The following is a 20,212-nucleotide window of genomic DNA, read 5'->3' on the forward strand; positions in this document are numbered from 1 at the left end:
CTCATGGTGGAAATATTATGCCATAAAAAATATTCCCATATAAAACCTACAAGCTGTACAGTTTCAGAATGTCATCAAATGTAATAAAATTGCATATCAGTGTGCAAATTTATGTGGGGCCTGTGCATGGAATGAATTTATAAAAATCATTTTTGGGTTTAAAGTGATATAAAATCTTGACAGCCAAGATGTCCAAGACTGTATTTATTTCTACTTTTTACATAATGGTTTTAAAGGTGAACTCCACCTGAGGGTTTCAAAGGTTAACCCTAAAGTGATTACTTTTTAAATCCTGACATGTGCACCAACTGCACATTTTGAGCACCGACTCGATTTCTAAATATGCACTTTTCTGTGCTCCATTTGAAAGTACATTCTGCCAGTGTCAAGAGCTTTACACAAGCATAATCTTGGTCATTGTAATGTTTACCTAGGCACTGCTCCAAATTCATGGCAAACTTTTCCAATTTAAAAGTTATTTTGTACATGTAGCATGTATTGTGCCCCTGATGTCATGGCTGATCTACTTATTGTGTTGTGGTTTAAACTAATAAAAGAATACAAGGGATTTTTTCCTCAATGTCTGAGTTTGATTTGAAAAGATTTTGGTGGTCAGCATGTAGATATTGAAATGTATTTTTACCTGCAATGAGTAACTGATATGAGTAACTTTTATGCAGCTGCAATCACTTTTTAAGAAGGAATATACTTCTGTTGTAATTTAAGGAAGAATCTGACAGGCTTTCATTTTCATAAGAGAAATATATTGGAATATTTTTGCAAAAACTGTCAGATTATAACAGGAATGACCCATATAATTCTGGACAGCAAATGTGGTCTGTAAAACATAAGACGGCCGTTAGATGGCAGCAGAGTGTTGAATTTGTACGACATGAGGCCTAGATATGCATTTGAGTTGTATATATCATGCATATCTATAACATGAGCGGCTAAATATTGAAACATTCACGCCGATGTTGGTGTTTTTTGTCAATTAATTAAGTATTAAACTGTTATATAGTCATTTTCTCTTCGCTATTTTGATTTTTTATATTGCCAATGTATCTTAAATATATACATGAATAAAGAACAAATTAAAATGTACAGATTTAATGAACATACAATAAATTCTTTAAAATAAAGGGATTAAAATATATATTACATTTCGTCAAAATATATTGAATTCTATAGCTAAATAAATTAAAAAGGCAGCAGACGTGTTATGAAATTAAATATGAGTAATTTGAGGAAGAAATTGCTTGGATATATAAGCTAGCAATAGTAAATGTGTTGTTGATGACTGAATTTACTACAATTAATATGAGATTTGGCAAGGAGCAATAAAAAATAATAATAAAGTATTACTTTCTTGTTTTGTTCACGTTAGAGAAACCAAATAACATCCTAGAACAAGCAAAAGTAGTTTTTTGTTAATAAACAAATGAATATATCTAAAATAATTGCTTATAAGGACAAACAAATATGATGTCCCGTTTTTCTAGGGGCACACACAAAAAATAGAAACTTTTGTCTTTAATATTTTTTAGAATGAAACCTGAGTGGAATCGCTGCTTGACGTCACCTCAAAGGAACCTGACCGCAGAAGTCCCGGAAATACGTCATCGCATTGCGCCATCAAACATTGCAAAGTGCGCAGCTACCTAGCTCGTGCTAGCTGCTACTGATTAGTACTGGTTAAGGCTTATATTTTTATTTATTTTTTGGTAAAGTTTGAGTGTTGTTTTCTTTAAAAAGGTCCAGCCATGGCGATGCAAGCAGCTAAACGAGCGAATGTAAGTCCAGATTCGGTTCAAATGATCGTGATGTTGGTAGTGTAGGGCTCAAAATAGACAATCGGTACATTAGCGATTGATGTTTACTGTTGTTTTCCTGGTATAAACGCGATCAGTTACGTCTAAGACAAAGACATAAGAGTTATTGATATTTGAATATTAAATATATATATTTTTCCTGCTTTTGTAATTTTTACGATTAGACGTATTTAGGACTCCAGTGCCCTCTCATGTCGAAAAAACGGTCAAAATGTTTACCAAATTGCGTCCATGTCGTAATTCGTGAATTCTTTTTCGTGATGTTTGTGTTTTAAAACGGTAACATTTCATGTATGTGTATGTTTATGTTTCTCTTTGTTGGCACGTTTCAGATTCGTTTACCTCCAGAGGTGAACAGGATATTGTATATTCGTAACCTTCCATACAAAATCACTGCAGAGGAGATGTATGACATATTTGGAAAGTATGGGCCAATTCGTCAGATCAGAGTGTAAGTATCAGGTGTCAGGGTTCACTTTTATTTAAAGAAAGTACTGATTGTGTATTTTGATAAGCTGGGTAACTGATTGTTCTTCTATTGTTTTAGTGGGAACACACCAGAGACGAGAGGAACAGCCTATGTCGTTTACGAAGACATCTTTGATGCCAAAAATGCCTGTGATCATCTTTCTGGATTCAATGTCTGCAACAGATACTTAGTAGTATTGTACTATAATGCAAACAGGGTGAGTTTAACTGTTTTTGATTTGATTCTCACATTAACTTTATGGCATGTGAAACTGAAATATTTCCATTATATTTTGTTGTATGTTAAAATAGTAGTTCACCAAAATATTAAGATTCTGTCCTTTTACTTTATTTCTGTTTCAAACAATTATAATTGTATTTCGTCTGGGGAGCACAAAAGAAAAAAACAAAAACAAAATAGTATTAACTATACAATGAAAACAGACAGTGACTATTGACTAACCTCAGAATGAGCCTTATTTGCCAAGTCTATGCAAACACATGAAATTTGTAATCTTTTTACCGTTTTGTCAGTTCTTTTTAAAGTTTAATTCAATGAGTGTGATTTAAAAAAAAACAAACTCTAATGTTGCTTGTTTCCCTCCTCAAGGCTTTCCAAAAAATGGACACAAAGAAAAAGGAGGAGCAGCTGAAAATTCTCAAAGAGAAGTACGGGATAAACACAGACCCACCAAAATAGTCAACATTTGATTATTTCTGTTGTGCTATTTTTCTTCCTTGTACCCATACCCATCTCACTTTTAACCTTTAAATAAAAAAGTACCTGTTGAACAGTGTTCATTACTAGGACTGAAATCTTGTTATATATTGACCTAATGTCTTTTTCAGTTAGTTTTCTGTAAATTTTTGAATAAAGTGGTAAAAATTTGTTAATCAGCATTTGTTTTAATAAATAAGTGTTTTTCTTTTTTAAAATAACTGCTTGGTGTCTTATTTGCATATTTGTATTATACATGTAAACTAGTACATAATTTATAGCCATACATACATTTATAGCAAGCTTTTACAAATTAAAATACATAATGAACAATGATTTGACTGGAGAACATTTTGGATTCACATTTAATTGGTAATCAATATAATATTGCTTATAAGTTCATATACAGTATATTACTTAAAAAAAAAAAAAAAAAAAAAAATATATATATATATATATATATATATATATATATATATATATTTATTTATTATAATTGCATTTTAAGTAATTGCATTTAAATGATTTTGGTAATACAATAACATTAAAGTTGTTAAGAGATGAGTGAGGAAAAAACATTAACCTGGAATTAATTTCATTACAACATATTCATCTTTATAGTCATACACTATATTAATTATTAATAATTCAATATCATGCGTTGGATCAGGATTTAAACTTTGTTAAGTATCGTTGCCTCCGTCTCTTACTGAACTTCCGTCTGACCATAAATGAGCCAATCAGGTGAACGCGCCAGAACGAGGCGCGAAAGCAACATTAGTGGCATCTAATTAGAATCTTTTGTTTTCTTCTTGAAATTATCGGCTATAGAAGTTGGTCGTTTTCCCCGATTAGTATCACGGGGTGAAATTTCTTCCTCATCGGTCCCACAAAAGAAGCCAAGATGTCGTTTGTCAGCACTGAAATAAAAGCGGAGTATATCCTGCAGTGGTGAGTGTTTGTCATAAAGGTTTTTTCATGTTGTAACGTGTGGCTTTATCTATTAAATGTGTGTTGATTGAAATGATTGACATTGGTCGAAATGGTTTTGTCGCGTTTCAGGCGTTTGTAAAAAAAGGAAAGTCACAACTTTGAAACTGTAAATGGTGTTTTGTTGAGTTTATTAAATCGTATTTAGTTTTCGAGGGAGTAAGCCGAACATTTAATGTCTTTGAATAAATGTCCTGACGCAACATAATCTAAAGTCATTTTCGGGAATTTTCAAAGGTTCGTTAAAACTGACAGCTTATGCCAAATACGAGGCTGAAGGTTACTTTACTAAATTGATTTTATGGACCAGTGTGTATGACATGCAAGACATTGCAAAATGTGAATTTCATGTGTTAGCTATCAGAGGCTGCACCAGTTGCCTGTAAATTAGCCCTCACCTGTGATAACAGCTAGTTGACATACTCCTTCCAACACCTTCCCTAATTACTCGAGTAATTTTATACTTTTAACTTGTACTCTAGCTGGTACCTTGAGGTAAACTATGGTGTTAATGCTCATACTATGTATTGTCTTATGTCATATTCAGTGGTCTATAAATAAAAAATGTACAGAATGAATTTTTCAGTAAAGTATTTTTTTTCGTAGTGCATTTTCCTCTTACCTGTCCCTTAGAGTTATAAATGTAACATAAAAAAACCTAAAACATGCTTACTTTGATGCATATAAATTGTAGTCTAAACTCTTGACATTGGTTGTCTAATTGTTGGATGTTTGTCTAGTGTTGTCCAAATTGATGTGTATATATATATATAAGTGTGTCCAGTTTATGTCAACTATTTACAAAAGTTTACAGAGTAATGTAAGCGTCCTTTTTTTTTTTCTTCTCATACATCCTCTCTCTGTTTCTAGATATATCCGGAGAAATTTAGTCACAGAAGGGGCCACCATGTGTTCTATTCCAGGACTCCCATCAGCGGGTTCAAATGTACCTGTACTCATTACCAGAGTAAACCTGAACCCAGCATGTGCTCTGGTAGAGTTTTGGGGGAATTTTGATCAAGACAGAAAATTTGCATATCAGCAGCTGAAAAAAGAGATTCAGTACCCCAGAGAGGTTTTTTGTGAATCGGATGGAAACCCTGGTGACTTGTGTCTTGTACGAGTGTATGAAACATGGTACAGAGCCCGTATAGTGTCCAGAGATACTGATGAGTACAGTGTGTTTTTAATTGATGAAGGCAGAACGCTGCGTGCCACTATAAATACTTTAGCATGGGGCAAAAGTGACTTTTTCTATCTTCCCCCTGAAGTTGAATTCTGTGTTCTTGCCAATGTCCTACCACTGTCTCCTGAAAACAAATGGTCAGCAATGGCTTTAGAGTTCATGAAGATCTTCTGTGGTCGAAGAGTCAGTGCCACTGTTCAAGATGTTCTTGTGCCTCACCGAACATTCCTACTTGACATTCCTTGTCTGTCCAGACAGATGTTTGAAATGGGCTTTGCAAAGAAGCTGTACAGTGATCGGTTCAAGGAGTTTGTAGCCAGATCTTTGCAGGCCAACAGTGGGCCTGGAGAAACTCAGAGAGTTTCTTCCATTAGGACCAAACCAATTGAGATCATCGAGCAAACACCGAAGCAGCAGGCCTACATGTACCCAGAGCTACAGACCGACACTGTTGAGACCGTTGTGGTCACGGAAGTAACAAGTCCATTTCGAATATTCTGTCAGCTTAAGGTTTTTTCCCAGGAGCTGAAAAAGTTAACTGAACAGATAACTCAGCATTACGAGGGAAGAGTTGGTTGCAACTTCGCAAAACTTGAGAATCTAGGCAGCCCATGTGCGTCAAGAGGAAGTGACGGCAAGTGGTATCGGTCTGTGCTGCAGCAGGTCATGTCTGCCAACAATGTGGTTGAAATTTTGCAGGTGGATTATGGGAAGAAACAATTTGTACAAGTTGAGAATGTCAGACCACTTTCCACTGAATTCTTCAGGATGCCTGTCGTAACGTATGTGTGCTCCCTTCATGGAATAGTCGACAGAGGTGTTGGCTGGACAGCTTCAGAAATTGATTACCTGAAATCTCTCCTGCTCAACCGCACAGTGATTGCCAAGTTTCAGTATCAAAGCACTTCTGAAGGTGTCCACTATGTCACATTTTACGGAGAGGAGAACATGAACATCAACAAATTGTTTGAACTGAAACAGAAATGTTCACTGGACTCTGATATGACCCTTACAGACTTTGCTGTTCAAAAGAGCCCATTATCTCAAAAGAGCAAGATTTTGGAGACAACCAAGGCCACACACATCGATGAAACCTACTCTGACGTTAAAGGGAACAAGCCAGTTTTTTTCACAGAAAGTCTTACACCTAACACTTCACATGTGGCAGTTGTACAGCATGTTGAGAACCCTGGAAAGTTTTGGATTCAAACTCAGCGATACGCAGATGAATTCAGTCAGCTAATGAATGGTCTTGGAAGTCTGTACAGTGATCCAACAAGCACTGATGGATTGATAAGAAAGCCTGTTGTCGGTCTCCTCTGTGCAGCTAAAGCCCAGGATGGTGTGTTCTATAGAGCGGCTATCTATAAGGTAATTGACAAGAAAGCAGAAGTTTACTTCCTTGACTATGGTAATACAGAACTTGTTCATTGTTTCAACCTTAGACAGTTGCCTTTGAGATTTCAGCAGTTACCTGCTGTGGCAGTGAAGTGCTCCCTCTATGGCATTAAGTCCAGATTGAAACATTGGGACGAGAGGGCTACATTGTTCTTTTCAAAACTTGTTGAAGACCGAGTACTTGATTTGCACATACAAGACAAGCATCAAGACACTCACATTGTCCAATTAGTGGATCCGAGATTAGATGGAGAAAATGATGTGAGCAAGTTGCTGTGCAATGCAGATTTTGCAGACAGTGAAAAGAGCTTTGTGGATAATTCTACCAAAAGATCTTGTAGTTTAAAAACTACACACACATCTGGTGTATTCTTGACAGGAGCTTTGCATAAAATGCCTTCCAGCTCTTCTGCCATAACAGACAGTGCATCTGCTTTCAAGGAATACTTGTTTCCCATTGGAAGTTCACTGGAGGTGACTGTATCCTACATTGAGAGTCCAAATGATTTTTGGTGTCAAAAAGCCAAAAATGCAGCATGTTTAGAAGTGCTAATGCAAGATATACAGCGTTTCTATGCTCATAGTAAATTTCAGCCACCTTTGGAAGCAGCTTGTGTTGCCCGTCATCCTGAAACTGGGATATGGTACAGAGCCTTGGTCATTCATAAGCACCAAACACCTCATGTGGATGTCTTGTTTGTTGATTATGGACAGACAAAGACGGTTGCTGTTGAACATCTTCGAAAGATCACTCCAGCATTCTTGAAGATGAAGGGACAAGCCTTTCGATGCAGTTTGTATAACCTGATCCAACCAGTTTCCCACTCAGCTTTAGACTGGAACCCTGAAGCCACATTGCAGTTTCAAGAGTTTGTTGACGCAGCAGCATCCATGAATGTGCCATTAAAGTGCACCATATTTGCTGTAATGTATGACTCCCAGAAAGTTGTATTCAATGTGGTAGACTTGGAGACCCCATTCCAAAGCATTTGCAATCTCCTTGTCCAAAGACGTCTAGCTGACCGTGCTCCCTCTAAGAAAGCTCCTCTTCCACCCTTTCACCTAGACACCTACTATTATTCTTCACATGGAGTCAAGACTGGGTGTGAAGAGGAAGTGAGTATCACCTGTGTGAAAAGTGTCACTCATTTCTTTTGCCATCTTGCCAGGAATTCGGAGGAGATTGAGAAACTTTCAAAGAAGGTCACTTTCCTATGCCGTCAGCTAGAGGAAACCAAGTGTCCTCAGACTTTTGGAACAGTTTGCTTTGCAAAATACACAGATGGACTTTGGTACCGAGGCCAAATAAAGTCTACAAAACCATCAGTTGTGGTTAATTTTGTGGATTACGGTGACACGTTGGAAGTAGATAAATCAGACTTACTGCCGGTTCCAATCGAAGCAGGAGAAATTATGTCCATCCCAGTGCAGGCAATTGAATGTGGGCTCTCAGATATGCCCGAAGATGTGTCATGTGAAGTTGGAAATTGGTTTCGGAATTTTGCGGACAGTCATTGTTTCACTGCTTTGATCGTGGCAAAAGACCCAGGAGGAAAGCTTTTGGTGGAACTTTATGAGGGAAAAACTCAAGTGAATGCACTGATCAGACAGAAGTTTCACAATGAAATCCATAGAAATGAACCAAGTGCATTCAAAGGATATAGTTCAAAGAACAGAAGTGCACAAAATGGGGCAACCCATATGAAGGAAAGTTACAGTGGTCTAAAGCGAGATTTCGTTCATCAAGTTCCCCAATCCCGTGACCGTTTTGCAGCACAAGAAGGGGAAGTTGAATCAAAACAGCCACCGAGCAAGTGGGGATTCCATACAGATGGTAGACCAGAACCAACAAGAGATTTTGAGACCTTGCATAATTCCCAGAAACAACATGATCCACAAAGAAAGTGCAATGATCGAGCTGATGTGCGGCACCCCTGTACGTCTGACAAAACTGATTTTTTAAAACCCAAGTCGCAGGCTCTTCTTAACGAATCAGCACTCCCAGTGAAAATAATAAAACCAGGTCTAGAAGCTGAGGTATTCATCTCTCATTGCAATAGCCCCTGTAGCTTCTTTGTTCAGTTTGCAACTGATGAGGATGACATTTATTCACTTGTGGAGAAGTTGAATGCCGACCAATCAAGGTGCGCAAACATCGATCCCAGTGATATTCATGAGGGAGACTTGGTTTGTGCAATGTTTCCTGAAGATAACTCCTGGTACCGTGCAGCAGTAAGAAAAAACATCGGTGACAGCATCGATGTTGAATTTGTTGACTTTGGAAACACGGTTACAATTTCTGCCTCAAAAATATGTCGTCTTGATCAATCATTTGCTTCGTTTCCTAGGTACAGCAACCACTGCTCTGTACATAAACTAAATGTTGAGAGTGGAGACCAAGAACTTGCACCCAACTTCAAACAAGTAATTGAACAAAACATTGAAAAGATCATGTGCACATTTGTGAAAATGTCAGGGACCATTTGGGAAGTGAAACTTGATGTTAATGGTGTAGTGCTTGGATCCACCTGCAGGGGTGATGTTACACCAGCAACTGAGCTTACGACCCCGGGTGTCAAGCAGACATCTGATATCAAAGTCTGTACCCATTACAAGAACCCTACCATATCAGCTGGTCAAATAATCACTGGATACACCTCATTCATCAAGGGTCCTCAACTCTTCTGGTGCCAGTATGCAGCAACTGACAAACTTCAAGAGATTTCAGATACATTACAGAATGCTGGTAATGCATCAGAAAAAACTATGAGTGAGCAATCTCTGCCAGTTGGAAGTGCTTGCATTGCCCTTTTCACTGAAGATAATTTGTGGTATCGAGCTAAAGTTACATCTAGGGAATTTGACACTCTCTCCATTACCTTTGTAGACTATGGAAATGAGGCAAAAGTCAATATTGGTGACGTTAAAACACTTCCACCTGAGCTATCAGATGTGCCCCCTCAGGCATTCGACTGCCAGCTTGAAGGTTTTGATCTTTCCAAGGGTTTCTGGGCTGAAGAGGCAGATGATGTGTTCTTTGAGCTAGTTAATGACAAGCTTTTAAATATTACTGTTGAGAAAATGGAGAACTCTGAAATGCCACACTTTGTCAAGCTGGATTGCAATGGTGCTGTCATTAATGATACCATGAGAAGCTATTGGAAAAGTCAAAGTGCTGAAACTTCATCTGTTGAACTATTAAGTGAAGCAAAACTGGTGCCCACCGATGTCTCTGTGGCTGCTGAAGTTAATATTGACTTAGTAGTTATCCATGATTCAGACACTGACAATGTTGACAATGAAGCCTGCACATCAGTTCTCGAAATGCAACATTCTGAACAGGAGCAGTTTGATTTACTGACAAGTACAAAAGTTGGAAATGAAGCACCAGATGAGTCACTCGAGATGATTACTGAAAATGTTGCCTCCCTTGATACAGTGAGCATAGTGCCCTCTGATGCACAAGAGGATCATGAAACCATATGTGTCATGGAAGATGAACGAGTTTCAGCTTTCACAAGTCCATTAATCACAACACCCCAACATGCGTTTCCTGAGACAGACCCAACACCCCTTCCTGTAGGTTTGTCACAGCACTCTGAGGGAGCTACATCTATGATTTCCTCAGAGAATATAAATAGCTTCTTGATGAATAACACCGATTCTCAATTATGCATTGTTGAGGAACCAGAGTCACCATCATTTGAGATCATTAAATCCGGTAAGCTTGAATGTGACATACAATTTGTCGTGCAACTTCTAGAGATACAATATTCACTGTATGCAAATGACCTTCTTTCATATATATATATATATATATATAAAATCTTCATATTTTTAAAGACTTGGGCCATTTAAGGCGAGCAACAGAGAGGAAGCTTGTTGGATCAGAATGTGTGATATGGTCTCATGCAAGAAGAAATTGGTGCAAAGCACAAATTTTAAAAATTTCTGAAGATGCTGCATTGGTGAGAATTTCTCTTCTCATTCACACTTTTATTTGTTTGTTTGTTATAAGTGTTACTGTTAGATGTGTTTTCTGGTAAAGAAACCTGGTTTTGTTTAGTATAACAGCAGATTCATCTTCAGACTTATTATTTTATTTTTTTCAGGTGTTGCTTGTGGAACATGACTCTGAAGTGGTAGTAGATCCTCTCAATATCTTCGAAGTTCTGCCAGACAAGCCATTGCAGGTGTGGAATGCTGGAGTCTTGTTTGTTTATAATCAAATTATTTTTTACTCATCTACTGCTTTAATTGCAGACCTCATGCATTGAAGCTGCAGTTCTAAGTGGTAAGTATTGTATTTTTGTGTGTGTGTGTGTATGTATGTATGTATGTATGTATGTATGTATGTGTATAGATAACATAAAAACATAAAAATTGTTTTGTAGATGAAGTAACCAGGGAGAAACATACTAAATTGAAGAAAAGTCCTTCAAAGGTAAATGGATGTTTAGCTGTGCTATGTAGAATGTTTACAGCAGTTGAGAATTGAACATGTACTTTAACAACCAATTCTACCTCTGATTACACAAGATTGAAGATGCAGAATATGGAACTGTTGTCACGTCTGAAGAACCAAATGGTAAGTGTTTGTATAGATTAGCAAAATCACTGCATAACATACTGCATTTTTTTTAATACACATTAAAATATACTATAGTTAAAATTTTGCGTTTTTTAAAATTCATTTATTTATTTTTATGTCAAGGTGAAGAAACACGCATTGCCCAAATGGATCCAGGTGATGAACTTGCAGACCAGGTACGGTGTGATGCTGTTGTAGCAATCAAAAGCTAATACAGTTGAGTGATGGTAATCTGATAGGGGTGTGTTCACTTGCAGCCTCAAGCCACAGGGTGTGTATCCTGCTCCATTGTTTTGGTTGAACATTCTAAGGGTAAGTGAGCTTGCTTGATTTGCCTTCTTATTAAAAAGTATTGGGACCTCAGTTGCAAATTGTGCATAGTACATTTTATGAATGTACTGTAGAATGTCTGTTTACATTAAAAAGTGATATTCTATTAAATCTGCATTTAAATGAATGTCTGTGTTCAGACAGCATGAAATATCAAGTCTATGTGAAAAATTCACATTTTCACATTGACCAGGTTTGCATGCACATCATCGTTCACACAAAACTTTACTGGAAAAAAACAACAACATTATTGTCCTGCTCTATCCTGGACATCAATGCCAATGACAGTGGCGATTTATTTAATTTTTTTTCAGTTGTAGATGTGTCAGGGGAAGGTACACAAGTACATGATCTTGTTGAAGTACTTACTGTAAGTACACAGATATGACAAAAGACTATTGAGGTTTAAAACTACTTAAATGGTTTTTAACAACGACTCTTCAATTTATTTGTACTCCAGCCTGATCAAGTAGAAAGCAAGGAGCCCCAAGAGGATTTACATACTTCAGATGGAGAGCATGGAGGTTACCTTTCATACTTTGAGATATAAACTCAAACTTCATAAAAAATTAGCTGATTGTGCTATTTTATTGTAATTTGTAAAATATGACTTTTTAGAAGATGCTGCCAAGATGACTACTGGAGTGGAATTAATGATGGATTTCCTGGATGTGGCTCATCATAAGGTGTTTTGTCCTTTCTCTCTCTTATCTTGTTAAATACCCACAACAGTGGCTGAAAATATATTCCTTTCATATGTTTTTGCAAATACAGGATGTGTGTGGAACTGCACCAGAGACTGATGACTTGCTTGAGGAGTTTAATAGTATGTCATGTTTGTGTTCCATATTCAGATGAAAGTCTTTCAATTTTAACATAAAGAATGGATGTTTAGCATTTATTAATTGTAATTATTTATTTTTATTAGATATACCTGAAGATCTTATTTTTCTTACCAGTGATGGAACGGAATCTGATACTGCATCTGATGGCACGGTATTATAAGCTTACCGTTTACTCAGTTCATTAACCACAATCATTTGAGGTGTTTATTGGTGTTCCTTACTTTGAATACTTCAGCTTCAGGGAGATACAGTTACTGTGGAACCCAATACTGATGCTGAAGAATCCTCATGTAAGTCAGTTAAGTGTGAATATAAATGTAAAAATCATTAACAGTCCCACTGTTTTTATTTGAAATAATATTTTTTGGTTTTAAGTGAGAACTAACCAAGTTTCTTTAAGACGAGTCATGTCACTCGGCTGCCATCTTTGAAACGCCTCTGGGGCATCCAAGTGCAGCTCCTGTCTCTTTGAATGGGGATCAAATTCTCCAAAACTGTTCACTAAGCTTAGGATAAAATGTCATTTTTGAAATCGCCAAAGAAATCTGACAACAACTGTCATAAATGTTGTTACTTTTGCTCCAATAGCATTATAAAAAGCTTATTTCTCAGGCTAGATCAGCTAGTGCGCAACTGCGCATGCACAGTCCTAAGAGCATATCTCAGAGAACTGGCTGTTTCAATAGCAACCGAGACTTCTAACGGCAGCTGTGCTGACTTTACCGATTATCGATTGGCTCTTTAATCCAAAAGGTGGGGCTTCCTGCAATTGAGCGCTGCATTTCCCCCCCCCCCCCATTCAAAACTATATGAGTGACATGTCTTGGGTATTCTATAGTCTTTGGAACTAAAACAGCAGTGTGCTTCACAGGTGTACGAGAAAAGTCCGATGCATCTGATTGCACTAGTGCAGAGGATTCATGTGTCACTCATCTGACCCTGAAGGGTGAGGACACATCTGACGATGTCATTTTCGTTGGTGTATTGCAAGAATCCCAGGCAGACGTATTTGACCCGGAGAGAGAAAATGAAAAACAGAAGCTTGACTAATGTATACCTCTCGGGAGATGGTTGATGTATCTTAAGAGGCAAGCTACTTATGTAATGTTTTCTTTTTCTTTTGTTAATCACATTTATGGTCTGCCTAATACCATTAACAGTATAATAGCAACAATAAGCACTACTGCCTGTTCATAGTGGAGCTGTAGTTTATTTCATCCCATTACTGTTCAGTGATTTCTCATTGCAGATGAAGGCTGTTTTGTTTGTTTTTCAGTTATTACATAGCCTTTCATTGTTTTCCTTCTTGCATTCTTAAACAATATTTCTAAATTATACTTCTTGACTTTGGATTTTGTTGTTTGTTCAAAAGCTCTTAAATTTAAATTTGTGGGGAAAAGCAATTTGCTGCATTTTGTGGAAACTTGAAGTTTGCTTTAATAAATATGCAACCTTTGTGTAGCACTTGTATGAACATTTCGTTGTTATTCAGACTATGTATGTGGGGGAAAAAAAACAATACCAATGGTGAGTAATTCTGTTTAATATACAAAATCTCACATACATATAAAGAACTTAGGCATTTTTGTGGCTTTACTGGAAACCATAGAAATCTTAATCCAATGTGATTGATTTTTTTTTTTTGCTGACCTGAAATTAGTAGTGTAAAAACTGATTATATTGACTTAAAAAATCAGAAGTTTAAGTTACAGATCCATAAGCTATGTGGCTAGTTTTGTGTTAAAATCATTGGGGTGAAACAAGCAGGCTATGCTGAATATTTCACAGTATGGTATTTCATATTTTCAAATGATTTGCTAACTTTTGCCATGTAACATTTGTCACAAAATTAATTGAAAACACTGATATAAAAAACCCACTTTAAGTAACAACAGGAAGGCACATGATAAAAGGATGGTGAAGTGTTAAAAGTCTATTGCACGGTTTTGCAAGTGCTACCTTTCATAAGTCATCCTGTATAAATTGTAGTTTGTCATGTTAAAAAAAAAAATTAATTTACATGCATAGTTACAATCCTAGTGCAAATTCAATCGTACTCAAAATATAGTCTTTTATGGAATTTCATAGTGATAGATTGGCTCTTGCTCAAATATGTAACCTTTTGACTCCATTTGTTACATGTGCGTTTGCAAGATTACATATATTTCATCTTAATCGATTAAATAGATGATGGAGGGATAGTAATATTGGTTCCTGCAATCAAGTTGTCGTCTTTTCCATCAATTAAAGGATCCCACTGATTAAAGTCTCTGTCCATATCTGGAAAATAAAGAGATGTGTTAGATATTGCAAACAAGTTTACAGTATTACATTACTGATGCAATTTTTGGGGAAAAGTCTCCAGTTTAACATAACTCCACTGATTTGATCAAAATGGAGTACAACATTAATATTGTGAAATTGTATTACAATTTAAAATTTCAAATGTCTTACAGAGCTGAATTTTCAGCAGCCAGTACTAGCCTTCAGAAATCACTCTTATATGCTGATTTGGTGCTCAAGTCATTCATTTTTATCAATGTAGAAAAAAGTTGTGCTGCCTAATCTTTTTGTGGAAACATTATTTTAGGATTCTTTGATGAAAGTTTTTTTTTTTTTCTCACGTTTGATTAATTAGATGCATCTTTGTTGAATAAACACATTCAAACTTACTGACCCCAAACTTTTTAAAAGTAGTGTAAAAAAAAAAATCTATAGAAAGTGAGATGAGGTACACTAACCCGAAAAAAGTAAATTAACTCACTTAAGTGGCGTTGAAGAAAAGCCAAAGTTGCTTTGTTGGAAAGATCCATGGCTATGTGTGGATCTATATCTCCTTTTAGCTTCATGAACCTTCCAATACACTTCCCGGTAAGAAATGTGAAATCTGGGAAGCTCTGATGGACTGTCCCTCTGCCAAAACACAGCACAGCACAATTAATTGAAACACATTTTTCAGACTGAATTACAACTTGTAAAAAAAACAAAACAAAAAGGAATTACATACTTGATGGTTATCATTTTTCTAGAAAAGATGGCAGAGTCCAGCTTCTTCATACGGATGATATTCTCAATCCACTGGAATTTTTCAGAGTTAATAAAAAAGATTGGCTGCTTTACTCCAGGGAAGATCTCCTCATCCAGAGGAACCATCCAGGTGTCCAGTGCCACACCACAGCTAGGAAGCAACATTGATGACAGGATTAATCATTTGTTTTTTAATTTTTTCTTGCAAACTACATAGCACTACCACTGTGCTACTGTAATTAGTTTACCAAGTAAATGTGTCTTTTTTGGCTAGTTTAATTTGTTCTTAAAAAAAACCCCAACAAATTTATTGCTATGTTTTTTTATTATTATTAAATGATTCTCTCTTTGATGCAATTTTGAGTGCATGACAAGATTTCAAGTAGCATGACAGCATGTATAAAAATCTAAAAAACAGGAAACTTGCAGAGGGTTTCACAGACACCAGTGTGAAGGATAAAATAAAGGCCAACTGCACTAACTGAGAACATTGTTTCTCAGATTCCCTGATATAAGTTTATAATCTACCCACAAGATCTTGTAACACACAGACTGTTATGATATGTAAAGGTCACATGACTTTCTAGTCAGCTCAAAACATACTTGAATTTGACATCCTTGCTCAAACATTCGATCACCGTCGCGCCTCCAAAGGAATGTCCCATAATCGCTGTTCTAGACAAGTCCATGGAGTTCTGAAATGCAAGAAGGCTCGTCATCAGCAGACCGGAACTGAAAAATATAACTGAGCAGTTCTTAATTTGAACTAAACTAACTTAAACTAATTTTAATATTCACCTCCATTGCTGACAAATCAAAGTCACTCTGTAGTACGTTCTCCACAGACTTTCCTGAATTGATGTCAATGAGAATATCCAAGGCTCTGATGCATTCATCTGCTCTTTGCTTTACCTGAAAAAAAAAAAAAAAAAAAAGATTAATTTGCATGGAACACAGACAGTTCTAGACAACGTAGAAATAATAGATAACGCTTATTGCTTAAAAGGATAATGATTATTGTTGGATTTTCCTTGCAAAACAACACAACACAAACATTTTTGGCTGCAAATATCACCAACGGGCCTAAAAATTTTAATGTGACTGTTTAGCATATCTGATATTCTTGATATCAGATGAGTAACGAGAGGATGATTTCCTCACTTGCTTGTTTCTAAGAGGAAACTCCTTTTCGTCTGGTTTCAACGGCCTGTAGTACATCCAAACCTCTTCTAGATTATCAGACACAGGCTTGGCTAGGTCACATGATGGATGCTTTTTTGTTCCTGGCTCAGTATGTTCTCTGAAGTAGAAAGTTGCAGAAGCAGATTCATCCCTGAAATTAAAATTTTTACATTTAAGTGAAAGAAAAACAACACATTACTATTAGTGATCTTGAGATTTTTAACAAGAGTGAAAATATTTAATGTTTTAGAGTAGCAAAATCAAATTTCTAGTTAATGGACCCCAGAATGGATACAGATTTCCAGTCTGTAAATTAAACATATCCTTTTTTTTTTTTCACATGTACATTTATAACATTATATTTTGTCTGTTTTTTTGTTTTTGTTTGTTTTTTACAAAGATGTTAAATTATATAATACGGTTAACGCTGATGCAAGAGTGTTTAAAATACAAGATTTAAAAAAAAAAAATACAAGATGAGGAAGTGATGGCAAACATGATATCTTTCTCTTTTGACAAATGTACTGTAATCAATCTCTCAATATTTTTTTTTTCCTTTTTTTGGAAAGCCGTTGAAACAATATATATATATATTTTTGCTATTGGGGCAAATGAGATTGCAAAAAAAATATATTTGTTATAATTCTCATTCACCACTATAGAAGTCAGAACTCAACTAAAGTTGCACTTCGTACAACTAGTAATTAGATATAACAAATTTGAAAACTTTAGTTATAGAAAAAATTGTGTTCCCTACAATAGCAACACTACAAAGTATTTCCATTGCTACATTTCGATTTAAAGGGGTCATGAGCTGAGAAATTAAAATCTTTTGACATAAATTGTTCTATAAAAACATTCTGTAAGTTTCAGAACTCAAAAATGTCTTGTTAGTCTAAAAACAGCTTATTTTGAATGTACCACTTTATGAGGTAATAGTTTGGTTAAACCCCGCCTCCATAGAAAAAGATTAACGCTTGCTTCTTCATCACTGCCTGCTTAGCTCCACTCACCGATTCACATGCAGTGTAAATACTTAGAGAGGCAAACGCAGGTCTATGCAGAAACCAAGGAATAAAGATGCTCAGAAGAAAACAAGATGCTGTGCAGTGCCAAAGTGTGGAAAAACTTGGTCTTTGCATAGATCCAACATTAGGAAAGAGCGGATTAGCTTTATTTTTAATGAAGTTCCATGCCGCATCAGTAAGAATTGGGTCCTTTGTTCACTACATTTTACTGTGGATTCATTCACAAACAAGGCACAATTCGACGCAGGATTTTCAGAAAGACTGATACTAAAAGATGATGCTGTGATGATTATATTGGAAACGACAGTAATGTTAACTGTTAACAGAGTAACTATTTTTATTATGTGGCCACTATTGCTTTCCCTGTTATTACAGATTTTTTGATATACTGAGTATCTGTGCATTTTTAACCTGAATCATAGCAGCTTCCATCTGTAAAGGATATAGGCTGTCAAACATAAACAACTGTTAGCGAATCATAGCAGTGGGTGTATACTTCTGAATCTACAATCCGACCAAGCCTATTCAAATATAGCATTGTGATGAGGGGAGTCAAAACAGGACAGAAAATAGCCTATTACTTCTAAATTATGTTTTTTTTTATGTAAAAATTTTGATAACATTATAAATGGACCTCAGTCAACAGCACAAAAAAAGGCAGTTCACGACCCCTTTAATTTTAAGTCTAGTTGAATTCAGACCCTAGTTTTTTTTTTTTAAACCTGAAATGCAGTGTTTCACCAACACTGCTGTTCAGTGTTACTTGTCAGTCCACTGGTCAACACTGTTAAGAATGTGATGACCTAGTTTACACTATTGTTTGCATTCTTCTCACACACTTCGACTACTAACATACAAACACTTTCACTGGCACAGGGTAAGGAGAGTTTACTGAACAGCAATTGTAAACGAGTCAGTTTGTAGTAAGTGTAGTAAGTAATCTCTTATCTCAATATACTGGTCCAGTTGCAAAGAAAAAGAAAACTTTTATAGCTAATAAATTCCAATGGAAATCAAGCACCTGTGCTCCACAGCTGCAACAATGAAGCCCTGGGAAGCCATTTCAACGCATATGGCTGAGTACAATGTTCTGAAAATACAACACAAAAACACAGTGGCACTTTAAAACACTCAATCAAGGATTGACATCACGTTTGCTCCTGAATCTTCAAATCAAACACACCTGAAAGCTCCCAGTCCATGAGAGAAAATAATAACAGGATATTTCCCATCTGGTTTAAATGATGCATTCCAGGCTGCTGGGATTTTATAAGACCCTAATGCAAACAAACACACACACATAAATGTCCAAAGCATGACAACAGCGGCAACCAATGCTTTAACCACATCTCAAAGTGAGGAAGTGGCATGGTTGGCTGACATTTTCGAAGGGCTCAGCGCTCAACCAAAAATTCTTACCAAAGAGGTAGTTAAAAATTCTTTCACTTAGTGCTCTGCTCATATTCATAAAGTCTGCGAGGCCATTGAAATACTCCTTGCACGGGACCCAATCTGGCATATGAGGATTCTTGAATGCATGGCATGGATAGTAGAGTCTCAAGAATGCACCCTTGATGAAATATACATACATTGTTTAAACCTGATGATGACATACAGACAATTCAAGTACACTGAATTCAAGTGCATACTTACTTGGACTGTGTGCCCCACCATCAGGTCTGCGCATCCCACTTGGTGGGGTCCTTTTCCTGGCGGGATACCCAGAGTGTTGTGCCCGCTTGAATTACCCATTGTGCAAACAGCCAACCAGTTCCACTTAGGTAGAGACTTTAAACCTGAAAAACAAGATTACCACACTGTCACCACAGTTCATGACAGAGCATGACATGACATGTTTTAACAAGATACTTGACTCATCTCAGCTGGCACAGTTCTTGGTGCCTGACAACTTTTAGTTAACTCAGTGCTTTAACCATTCTGGTTTATTAGTCATATGAATACTGCTTATTAGAGAAGTAGCTCATGTGAGCTCACTGACTGTGCATGTGGGTGTAACAATGAAAGCCAATACTGTTATGTTTTACATAAATACAATATAAAAAGTTCAAACGATGGTCGGAAAATTAGAAAAATATGCAAAAACTTTTATGAAAATCAGTGACAAGATAGGAAGTGGCTGTCAATAGCGAAACCAGTGACAAAGACCAGCTTGTTTACTATTAGCATACAAGCCACTGCTATGACGAGGTGTCGAACAGCTGGTAAAAAAAAATAATTTCTTATGACTTACTCGACGTTGACTTGGACCATTCATATATCCTCTTGACCAGAGTCAGCTGAAAGAGTCTGCCAACAGAACACATCGACGTTAGCAAGGCTAACAAACATCGAATCTCAGCTTGAGCAGCAGGAGGAGCCTCGACTCGACTCAGAGTCAAAGATCCTGCCTGAGGTTTGAATCAGTGTGAAAATCGTACAGATTTTTTTGGGGGGAAAGTATTTTAAACAAATCTTTTCAGTGAATGATTCGTCGAAAGAATGATTCGAATTGAAAACACATCCCAGCGTTCTCGCCTTTAATGACAGATTGCAACGCAAGCCAATAGCATTCGAGTGCGGGCTTGTGAAGCAGCATTTCATTTGGTAGACTAACTGA

At 36.5% G+C, this 20,212-nt stretch overlaps 3 protein-coding genes across 3 annotated transcripts; 2 read left to right on the plus strand and 1 right to left on the minus strand.

Moving 5' to 3' along the window:
* The first annotated feature begins 1,627 nt into the window (after window positions 1-1,627).
* LOC113078585 (splicing factor 3B subunit 6) lies at window positions 1,628-3,232 on the plus strand. Its single transcript, XM_026250901.1, has 4 exons — window positions 1,628-1,793; window positions 2,165-2,283; window positions 2,380-2,518; window positions 2,911-3,232. The coding sequence occupies exons 1-4, from the start codon at window positions 1,764-1,766 to the stop codon at window positions 2,998-3,000; spliced, it is 378 nt and encodes a 125-aa protein (XP_026106686.1). The 5' UTR covers window positions 1,628-1,763; the 3' UTR covers window positions 3,001-3,232.
* A 368-nt stretch (window positions 3,233-3,600) lies between these two features.
* Window positions 3,601-13,819, plus strand: LOC113078582 (tudor domain-containing protein 6-like). Its single transcript, XM_026250898.1, has 16 exons — window positions 3,601-3,969; window positions 4,879-10,313; window positions 10,436-10,560; window positions 10,705-10,785; window positions 10,856-10,886; window positions 10,987-11,036; window positions 11,132-11,180; window positions 11,307-11,359; window positions 11,441-11,495; window positions 11,828-11,883; window positions 11,974-12,037; window positions 12,132-12,199; window positions 12,288-12,339; window positions 12,442-12,509; window positions 12,594-12,648; window positions 13,230-13,819. Exons 2-16 carry the CDS (start codon window positions 4,916-4,918, stop codon window positions 13,406-13,408), a joined length of 6,384 nt encoding a protein of 2,127 aa, XP_026106683.1. The 5' UTR covers window positions 3,601-3,969; window positions 4,879-4,915; the 3' UTR covers window positions 13,409-13,819.
* Window positions 13,820-14,398: 579 nt separating this feature from the next.
* Window positions 14,399-19,997, minus strand: LOC113078583 (platelet-activating factor acetylhydrolase-like). Its single transcript, XM_026250899.1, has 11 exons — window positions 19,847-19,997; window positions 19,249-19,391; window positions 19,015-19,165; window positions 18,779-18,872; window positions 18,617-18,685; window positions 16,547-16,718; window positions 16,184-16,297; window positions 15,989-16,080; window positions 15,366-15,536; window positions 15,123-15,271; window positions 14,399-14,638 (listed from the first exon to the last, which is right to left on the minus strand). Exons 1-11 carry the CDS (start codon window positions 19,917-19,919, stop codon window positions 14,538-14,540), a joined length of 1,329 nt encoding a protein of 442 aa, XP_026106684.1. The 5' UTR covers window positions 19,920-19,997; the 3' UTR covers window positions 14,399-14,537.
* Between the last annotated feature and the right edge of the window lie 215 nt (window positions 19,998-20,212).

Source organism: Carassius auratus, unplaced genomic scaffold, assembly GCF_003368295.1.
Source record: "Carassius auratus strain Wakin unplaced genomic scaffold, ASM336829v1 scaf_tig00026057, whole genome shotgun sequence".
NCBI lineage: Eukaryota > Metazoa > Chordata > Actinopteri > Cypriniformes > Cyprinidae > Carassius > Carassius auratus.

Bases quoted from the DNA above. Each gene is read 5' to 3' on its own strand.
- LOC113078585 (XM_026250901.1), top strand. From the start codon at position 1,764: ATGGCGATGCAAGCAGCTAAACGAGCGAAT. The intron at 1,794-2,164 runs GTAAGTCCAGAT...GGCACGTTTCAG, and splicing joins AAGCAGCTAAACGAGCGAAT to ATTCGTTTACCTCCAGAGGT. The intron at 2,519-2,910 runs GTGAGTTTAACT...TCCCTCCTCAAG, and splicing joins TGTACTATAATGCAAACAGG to GCTTTCCAAAAAATGGACAC.
- LOC113078582 (XM_026250898.1), top strand. From the start codon at position 4,916: ATGTGTTCTATTCCAGGACTCCCATCAGCGGGTTCAAATGTACCTGTA. The intron at 12,200-12,287 runs GTGTTTTGTCCT...TTGCAAATACAG, and splicing joins TGGATGTGGCTCATCATAAG to GATGTGTGTGGAACTGCACC. The intron at 12,649-13,229 runs GTAAGTCAGTTA...TGTGCTTCACAG, and splicing joins TGATGCTGAAGAATCCTCAT to GTGTACGAGAAAAGTCCGAT.
- LOC113078583 (XM_026250899.1), bottom strand. From the start codon at position 19,919: ATGTGTTCTGTTGGCAGACTCTTTCAGCTGACTCTGGTCAAGAGGATA. The intron at 19,166-19,248 runs GTAAGTATGCAC...TATTTCATCAAG, and splicing joins TGGTGGGGCACACAGTCCAA to GGTGCATTCTTGAGACTCTA. The intron at 16,719-18,616 runs GTGCTTGATTTC...TTTTAATTTCAG, and splicing joins GTTGCAGCTGTGGAGCACAG to GGATGAATCTGCTTCTGCAA.